At 38.0% G+C, this 10277-nt stretch overlaps 1 protein-coding gene across 1 annotated transcript; it reads left to right on the top strand.

The window, feature by feature from the left end:
• The first annotated feature begins 297 nt into the window (after positions 1 to 297).
• On the top strand, positions 298 to 1221 carry LOC141480029 (uncharacterized). The gene is made up of 2 exons (XM_074169720.1): positions 298 to 452; positions 516 to 1221. The coding sequence occupies exons 1-2, from the start codon at positions 298 to 300 to the stop codon at positions 1219 to 1221; spliced, it is 861 nt and encodes a 286-aa protein (XP_074025821.1).
• The last annotated feature ends 9056 nt before the right edge of the window (positions 1222 to 10277 follow it).

The following is a 10277-nucleotide window of genomic DNA, read 5'->3' on the forward strand; positions in this document are numbered from 1 at the left end:
GGTTAGGGTCATAGGTGTTAGGTTAGGTTAGGTTTCACGGCGCGCGAAGCGCGCGGGTGGGGGTGGGGGGCGGCGGGGCCGCGCGTAGCGCGGCCCCGCCGCCCCCCACCCCCCCCCCCCCCCCCCTCCCCCCCGGGCGGTGGCCCATTACGCTCGCGCCGGCGCGCGAAGCGCGCCGGCGCGAGCGTAGCGAATTGGGGCGTAAGCCGCGCGGAGCGCGGCCCGCTTTCTTCCCACCATTGCTCACCCCGCCCACTTCCTACCATTTCTCGCCCCACCATATTCCAACCATTGCGCATGCACGCCCCCACCTCATTCCCTCCACTCCCAATGATGTTGATACCCCGAGGAGCACGTTCTTCTACATTCAGTACGACAACTCCAGTCATCCAGAGCAGTCCAGCCATACTCAACCAGAAGCAGTGTACTATACGACGAGGAGCTAAGTTTGAGTAAGTTAACAATGTACTTTAATTTTTTACATCTACTAACTTTGTATTATTTTACATTTTCAGAATGGCATCCAACACTCAGGAATTAAATAACGCTGTGGCATCCATCATGCCTATGACAGAGCAGGAGAAGGCATCCACTTCGCGAGTTAGGTGCAGATCCACCAGCCCTGACTTATTCGAGGAGGAGGAGGAAGTCAGGCCTGTAAAGAAGGTTTGCCAACGACCTGCAGCGAAGGTTGGTCCTATTTCTAAGTACCGAGCTACTTGCAATAGGACTAATCCTTATGCAGGTAGTTGGTCGACCGCTCCAAACAGCTTAAGGCCCTCCACACCACCCGCAGCAGTAGTGGAACAACCTAGGGCGCCTTCTCCGGAGGAGCCACCAGTTGTATTGTCCCCATCGGAGGAGGCTCCCATCGTATTCACTCCGTCGGTGGTGCCGCTTTCGCCGATGCTGGCAACACCGGTGACGAATCCTGAAGTGTTAGTGCCACAAGTGCGACAGCCTATCGGAGAGGTTAGTGAAATGTTGGACAGTTTTCTACAGAGATGTAAGGAAGCAGAACATGCTTCTCGAGCTAGTGAGGCCGCGTTGGTTAAAAGGAAGCGCGAAATGGCTGAAATTGTTAACCGACGGAGGGAAGCAGAAAAAGTAATAGCCGAACTAGATCGGAAGTATGCATCTCTGGAGAAAAAGTGTGAAGCAGATACCTCTTCGATAGAGACTTATAAAAAGTTAGTGACTTTTATAAAAACTTTCCCATAGATTAAGTGTAAGTGTAGTAAGATTAGTTTTAGGTTAGTTAGGAATATTTAATTAAGATAGTTTTAAGTTTATGTTTGTAATTTTAGGAAATAAAAATAAAATAAAAAAAAAGAAGTGAAATTAAGGGTGTACATTGTTTTGGTTTGGTACACATTGAACAATGCGATGGTTGGAGCATTTTTCTTCACTTCGTCTCATTATTATTTCCTTTTTTTATTTCAATTACAAGTTCTTCTATGCAAATACCTCACATCAATTTTTGTGTTCTCTAATCTATTGTAAATAATCTCTTGGGAAGAAAATATGTTTCATAATGAAATCAATAAGTATATTTCATATAATTCATATAGTATTTTCAATTTTCTCTTTCATGGAATATAGCTCATGTCATTTTTGAAATTCATTCCCACTTAATCCCCTCTCCTCCCCACTCCTCCCCCACTCCCTTTCAAAAGTATAAAAGTAGGAATTATCTGTTGGAATATTCAGTTGATCAGCCACCTTCAACATGGAACCTGATTCAACTACTGAGCCGTACAGTGACCCAGCGCATCAACATCCTTACTGGGCTTCTATCCATGAAGGTTTCGTTACCTCCACGACGGCACCTCACTCGATGAATTATGATGACATAATTTATGATGATCGGATACAAGTGCTTCACGTTACTGGAACCGATCAAGCGGACCTGTCTGATGGGGATTATCCAGATCCCTATGATTGGCGGAATGATTACGAATGGGATACACAGTCCGGAAACACACAGACGACGACGACAGCGATGACGATGATGACGGTGACGCTGACAATGAGTCCGATGATAGTCCTCCACCATCCCCTATCCTGATTGATGAAGTCCTGAATTCAGACGATGATATGTAATCGTTTCCTCATTTCTCCCATCCTTTCTATTCCTTTCCTTTCCTTCCACGGAGTACACACTTTTTGGTTGGTGTACACGAGGCACTGCGAGGTTGGGGCAGTGTCTTTTTCCCTCTCCCTTATTAGTTTTTTTTATAATAATCACTCAGAGTTTCTAATAATAATAATCACTTAGAATTTCAAGAAAATTGTCATTCTTATTGCTTTCGAATTTCAAACACTGAATTGTTCTACATTTACACTTCACCCCCTCCTTTTTTTTCCAATATAAATAAAGCATCAATCCCAGTTCTATATCATTCTTCCACAATGTCGAGTGCTGATTCCACCACCGAACCGATGAGTGTACCAGAGTGTTCTATGACGAGTACAGGCCCCATCCAGGTACATGGAATAGATTCAACGTTCGATCATTTCAGTACAAATTTTGCACAAATGCTGCAACGTATCTATGATCTACCTGATGATTTCCCGGCACGTATGGAAGAAGGTATGCAAGAGGAAGTAGAGGCAGAGTTAGAGATGGATGTCAATGAGTTAGACGATCTAGAGGATAACGAGCTAGATAATTATGCTAATGATGATGCCATTAGTATATCGTCTGATTCAGATGATTATGAGGATGACATCATCAGTATATCATCAGATACAGATGATGATACAATCATCATTGTTTCTGATGATGATGAGGAGCGTTAGTCCATACCATTGCATGGATTAATAAAAAAAACAGCCCTTTTCAGGGCTACAATTGAAGACTGAAACAATAAAAAAAATAGCTCTTTTCAGAGCTATCATTATACTTTCAAACAGAAACAGGTTCATACCATTGTTAACATTATAGTCTCAAACAAAATGTATGTATGTAAAAGTATTCATCATTATATGCATACAATGATTGACAAAATGCCAACTTCAACTTTCATTTAAAGTAGTACTCATCATATGCATAGATATTCAATGACTATCAAATTCCAAATATCGACTTTTCAGTCAAAGTAGTAATTTATTTGTCATATAATGTATAGATATTCAAAGACTAACAAATTACTTAGACTTTTATTAGTCAAAGTATTCATTTGTCATATAATCTATGAATACTAATACAACTAACTACTGTTTGTGTGAATAATGTAGCCCTGAAAAGGGCTGTTGTTTTTTTGACCAGTAGGTCCACGGTTATTGTGCCACAGGTTGGACATTATTAATATAATACATGTAGATACTCGGGTGAAGTTTGTTAGTGGCCTCTCGCAAGCTTCACACCAATTCTGTCCCATTTCCATAATTGAGACAGTGTTGTGGGTGTTGACATGGGCATACCACCCTCCATTATTGTTTCTATGCGAATAAAACCGAAAGCAGCACCAACATAGTTTTTTGTTCTCTCCATCTATTGTGCTGATCAATACGTATGCATCCATTGCACAATACAAATCCAAGGGATCTTCCAGTGTCTCACTGACATTGAGCGTTCGCATACCGATCCTCAAAGCACCATCGCCTTCAGTTGTGTCAGCTTCTATCCCTTCATCATCTCCTTCTTCATCCATGACCCTCTCAAACTCCATCACGTCATCATCTTCGTCGCTTTGGTTGGCCTCGTTTTCAACTTCGTCTATCTCATCTTCATCGACTCCAACATCTTCTGCTTCAACTATCACTTCCTCTAGCGGAACATTGACATCCTCATCATCTGATTCGTCTATCCAATTGTTTTCATCAACAGCAGATATTCTATTTAATGCAGCATTTATTTTTGCAGAATTCATCTTGTTGTTGTTTGCTCACAGTTGTAGAGAGTGAATGAATGAACTCTAGGTTTGCAAGTCGACTTATATAGGAGGTGATGCGACTCCCACTTGACTCGTTTAGAGTGGAATAGTAGGAGAAGTTATCCCACTATACTTTCACATGATGTTGATTTGTATAAATAGAGATCGTAGGTGTAGGAGAGAGCATTCAGAGTTTCTGTAAGTCATCTCTTAATATTTCTAATCGAATTAGTAAAATGCCGTTTCCAAAAGAGTGGAATGAAAAACCAAAAGTGTGTGTCTACCCAATGATGATTGCAGGGGCTATTGTGTGCTACTTTTGTCAAATAAGTAGACCTAAGGATTCAATCAATCCATGTACTGGTATGTGTAGTGATTGCGTGTTGCGGATTCAACTATCGCCTCCTTCTCATCCACCGAAGCGAACAAAATCGGATTATCGTCAACAACAGTTACAGTGTCTGAAGTGTTCCGAACCTATAATATTTAACAATATAGGTATCTGTAGAAATATTTGCGGTACCTGTGCTGCCGTTCCAACTCCACTGCAACGTTGTTTGCGTTGTGATACATATTCCATGAATTGTTGGAATCATGTATGCAATGCATGTAGAAGTACTTGGGATCTGTGTGAGAAGGTTGGTCAACTCTACCCCAATAGGAGAATCCATTTTTTTCAATGTTGGTGTTTGACGCACGAGCAACAACTATTGAGGAATAGAGTCAAAGAACGTTCCACATCCACAGAGACATATTAACATTTTTCATTTTATATTTTTTATTATCGTTATTGTCCTCTATTATTAATAAATATATATATATATATATTTTGAATTTATTTGTATTATTTTCTAACATTTAAAAATACATGCATGCAACACAAAGTTTTCCTCTTAAATGACAAAGATTGTTACATGCGTGAATAGTTTAGTGAGAGAGCGCATGTGCCAGTTGATGAAAGAGCGCATGCGCTAGTTTATTTTCTTCTATAAATGGTGAGGTCTCAGTAACATCATCACCTTTCCTATCCACATTCTATTGCTATCACATATCATTCCTCAGACCTTAATAATCATGAGCTCTATGCCGCTATTGATTGCTGAAGATGGTTCACCACTTGTTGATATCGATCAGACTGATTTTGAAAATATTCCAGTATTACATTTATCGAGTCAAGATTCGATAAATGATTTTGATATTAACGACTTCGTTAACTTTGCAGATGTGCCAGAACCAAATGAGCAAATTATTATTGAAAATCCGATCGTTTCGCAATTATCATCACTCAAACACTCTTCATCTACCCTTCCTCTTGGTGTTGATAAGAAATCTAGAACAATCAAGAGGAAGGTTACTAAGGCATCTTCATCGATTGTCACTGACTTTAAAGAAAAGAAAGAATCCAAAAGTGTTGTGCGACAGAAAAAACCCGCAACGAAAAGTGACAGATCGAAGAGGAAGCCAAAAGGTACTCCTAAAGAAATGAAGAGTGATTTGAAAGCTGAACCGCTATCTTCTTTCAGTCCCCTCCATCGGTTTGGGGAAATGAAAAGGAAAGCAAAATACCGTCTTGTAAAGGCACAGATGACTATTGCTGAACTTGAAAAGAGTGAGCGAGCTATTAATGCTAATAATGAAACTCTTGAAGCATTAGATGCCAAGATTGCATTAGCGAAGGTTGAATTGGCTAGAATGTCTAAAGATGCTGATGAACTCCGTTCAAAAATAGGTAAAGATAAGCAATTCCATCAACGTTCGAGAATGCAAGCTCAGGCTGAGCTTGAGGAGTCGACTAAGCTTTATGAGACGGCATTATCAGTGAGAGATAATTGGCAAAAAGAGTTGGATACTGCATTTCAAAGTGACGGCGATTAGTTTTGGGAATGATAATGTGTTTTCAATATCGTGAGTTGAAAAATATAAGCGGGAATGGAGTATACAATTAATTTGGTTTGGTATACACAGAACATTGCGAATGGCTGGGGCAATGTTTACCGCTGCAATATTTTTCAATTCACATACTTATAATTGAAATGAAAACAATAATGAACTTTAATATTACTTTATTCATAAAAGTCACTATTAGATACATTTAAACCATATTTGATTCATCAATCCAAGAATTTTGTTCGCTAGGAAGACCTAACCACTTTACATATACTTTATTTTTTCTTCTCTTCAACACCTTCTCAATCAGATATACGTCAGGATTCTCGGTTCGTAATAACTCTTCTTCGTAAAAACATCCTCTAATCGGCTGTTCATTCATATCTTCAAGATTATAAGTCGTTGGGATGGTTTTATTAATTTTAACAATCTTGAATAGCTCCGTGGTAAAATTCGCAGTGTAAGACTTTTCAAAAATATTTTTGTATTTACTTATACGTACAATATCATTCAATTGGAATTTGGGTTTACTTTGTCTTCCTCCAATTCCATTGATACCCTTGAATTTCAATTTTGTTGTTGAATCAACATTGATGGGTGCCATACCTATTGTACGATGAACTTTATTATTATATCTACTAGTTATAATTGGAAGAATATCAAGCCATTTGTGGTGACCTCTCATCGAAAATTCCTTGTAGAGCCATGCCTTTATTGTACGAATCACTCTTTCTGCTATAGCTGCCTTCTTTGTGCTGAATGTTGAATAATGATTGATATTATATTCTCGCATGAGAGATGAGAAGCTTCTATTAAAAAATTCTTTCCCTTGATCGCTTTGTATATGTTTAGGGGAAAATTTGGCTTTCTTCAGTACATATTTCATTGCATTAGTTATTGTACTACCTGTTTTATCTTTAACTGGCACAGTCCATAGATATTTTGAGTAACAATCAATTACTACAAGTATATATCGGTATCCTTCATTACTTTTTGCATAAGGTTGTAGTTCAGCTAGATCTATTTGCCATAGATCTGCAAAACCTTTGATGGTAGTTATTCTTCTACGAAAATTACGTCTTGCAGGTCTATGTAATTCATTAACAACTTGTCGTTTGATATCACTTACTTCATTAGTCATTCTATTTCAATATGATTAAAGAGAAAAAAAGTGATAATGTTACTGCATTGAATGATGATGTGACAGTGATCATTACTTGTGGATATATATTAATATATTATACCTTCTTCACGTAATTCTTCAATTATTGAAATTATTTCATTATCATGTCCGGTATGTCCAGCTGACTTTGATGCTACCAATAGTCGTAGGCGAGCAACTAACTCTTTCGGTGAATTCCAGTACACATAATTCGCAGGTTTAGAATTATATGTTTTCTCCATTTTCACTCGTTTGAGTGCTCCACCAATTTTACTTCTACTCCTAATTGGATATTGTCGTGAGTCTAATAGTGGTTTGATGACTTCACGAAATTTTTTAGAATTTGTATTTTTAAAACCATTCTTCAGATGATATTGTTTATATGGAGCATTCGTTATTTTCAATATTTTGGAATATACTTGACGAGTTTCTTCATTATCAACATCTTGTGGATTCTTCAAAAAGATCATATCATATAATTCTGGACTACCTGCGCATTCATATTTTTTCACTTTATTAGCATCCCAAAATGAAATGTTTCCATCTTTGAAATGTACCACTAGACTTCCCATTTTCAGCTTTTGTGTAATTGGATCCATACGTACGCCAAATGTTCCATCATATGCTGGATTTCTAGATTTTACATTATTCAAATGTTTCATCAAAACATCTTCACCACTTTCATTCATAACAGGTGAGATGTCAGGATCCGAGGAATCGATGTGGGACGATGATGGTGTTTCGAATAGAGTTGTTCTCATATCGTCTTGAAGTGTGCTCGTGTCACTATTCACAGATGATACACCATCAAAAGATTGTTTTCTTCTTATTGGAGTACTCATGGGATAATTTGAAGTAGATTGAACAGATCCACGATTTGGTGATAACACTGCTGATTTAGAAGTAGCGTTTGATGATAAAACATTCAATGGTTTCATTATGGGCTCATACAATCTTTCAAGTGTCGAACGATTTTCAATATTATCATTCTTGATAGAGTTGAATTTCTGTCTGACAGCTTCTGTTGTCTCTACTAGTTGACGTTTCAAATTCATTTCATTGTTTTTATGTTCAGAATCGTTTTTTGTATTCATAATGCCCTTTTTAAATTATAGCTCAATTCGTTGATGAAGTGACCTCTACAATATTCAGTGATCGAATAAGTTTCAAAAACAAGATCATGGGTATATAAAACTATCGAATCCTTTGCGATATCTACCTTCATCTATTTTTCTATCCTTATCAATTACTAGAAATCCATATTGATCCTCCCAGCATTTAACACACATCAATTGGAATTGTTTGAATGTTACATCGGGTGAAACATGATCTGAATAAATGTGATGTAAATTCGTCTCATCTTGTTTGAACATTATAATGAAATTGGTATTGTCACGCACTAACTGTTTGGGTACCCGTGAATATGTCTGTGCTAGATAAAAACAATCAACATCCTTATGACGTCCCATACAGAAATATGATCTAATAATATCTTGCTTTTCACATATCACATCATCGAAAATGAAAACAGAATTAGGCTTAGCGTCGGAGGGTTCCACTATTTCTGCATTATTGCTGAATGTATAAAAACCTAATCCTTTTATAGGTTCCAAAACACTTCGCAAGTACTGATATTTAGGTTGATTGAGTGACTTCGAATAGAGATACACATTTCTAAATCTCAATCCTTGTGGATGTGTTAATAGTGATATCATTGCATTCGTCTTTCCACAATTTGAAGGTCCTATAATGAGTCCTCGAACTGATGATGGAAGTAGTGGACCATGTCTGAATACTCTTTGTCCATTCAATCCACACCCAAATTTCTCATCTAGATTATCTACAGCAAACTTTTCTTTCTGTTTTACAATGCGCATCGTGCCGTGGTTGGAGACTATATAAATGTTATTAGCTTATTCATTTCAATGTGTACCATCAAACGATACGGACGTATTGAAAGTGATCGTAAAATTAAAAGAGGTTGTGGTTTTGTTAATGATTTAATAAACAAACTTCCTTTCGAATTACATCTACCTGGAGGATATCAATACTGTGGACCGGGTACAAAATTGAAACAACGTTTAGCTCGTAACGATCCTGGAATCAATAAATTAGATATTGAATGCAAAAAACACGATATTCAATATTCTAAGCATCCATCTGATCTTGCAGCAAGACATTTAGCCGACAAAGAACTTGAATACAGCGCTTGGGATAGGGTTAAATCAAAGGACGCGAGTATTGGGGAAAGAGCAGCTGCATTACTTGTCACCAACATTATGAAAGCGAAAAGACATATGGGCATGGGTTGTAGTACCAATAAGAAAAAATGTAAGAGGAAACAATCGAAGAAAAATAATATTAAAAAAGTTGCATTTGGTGCTGGGATAGTCCATAAAGTGCGAAATGTATTGAAGAAAGCTGGTGGGAATCAATTTGTGACGAATAATAGCAAAAAAGCTATCACTGTGGCATTGCAGGCGGCACGTAAATACCTTAAAGCTGCCGGTGGAAAGAAGAAAATCCGCACACCACGCATAATTCCTGTTCCCAAGATCGGTGGACTTTTACCATTGATACCAATTTTTGCTGGACTATCCGCACTAGGAAGTTTGGCGGGAGCCGCTGCTGGTATTACCAAGGCCGTGAATTCGGCAAAAGCCAGCAGAGCGGCTTTAATGGAAGCCAATCGTCACAATAAAACCATGGAGGCTGTAGCATTAGGCAAACGCGGAAGTGGAATATATCTCAAACCATACCGTAAAGGTTTAGGACTATATTTAAAACCATACAAAGCCACAAACAAAACAAAAAACTGATTGAACCCCTACCTCAGAGGCCTCTTACTGATCTCGATCTCAGTTATTATGCACAAAAAATGAAAATTCCACATTTTCGTGGTGTTTTTATGCGTGATAGATTACCATCTTCAGGTCCAAAACAAAACGAGACAGCTATTGTTAATTTAGATGGAATAAGTGGACCAGGAACACATTGGGTGGCATATAAAAAATGTGGGAAAGAAGTCACATATTTCGATAGTTTTGGAGATCTACCCCCACCATTGGAATTGACTCGATTCTTTCGAAAATGTTCGAATGTAAAAATCAAATATAACTATGATCGACAACAGAAATTTAATACAGTTCTCTGTGGTCACTTGTGCTTGCAGTTTCTCTCTAAATAATTTTCCAAATAAAAATGGATTCAACACCAAAACTGGATCGGGAGGCTATCAAGGGAATGGGGTTTTCACTTAGAATGTTTTCAAAATATGGTACCTTGAAAAAAATGGATAAAGTGATGCTTGCAAATATGCCTAAGGAAGTGATACTTGCATGTGTTGCACA

The sequence above is a fragment of the Leptinotarsa decemlineata genome, unplaced genomic scaffold (assembly GCF_025532065.1).
Source record: "Leptinotarsa decemlineata unplaced genomic scaffold, Ldec_3_MD MMD2_P_RNA_scaffold_5, whole genome shotgun sequence".
Classification (NCBI taxonomy): Eukaryota; Metazoa; Arthropoda; class Insecta; order Coleoptera; family Chrysomelidae; genus Leptinotarsa; species Leptinotarsa decemlineata.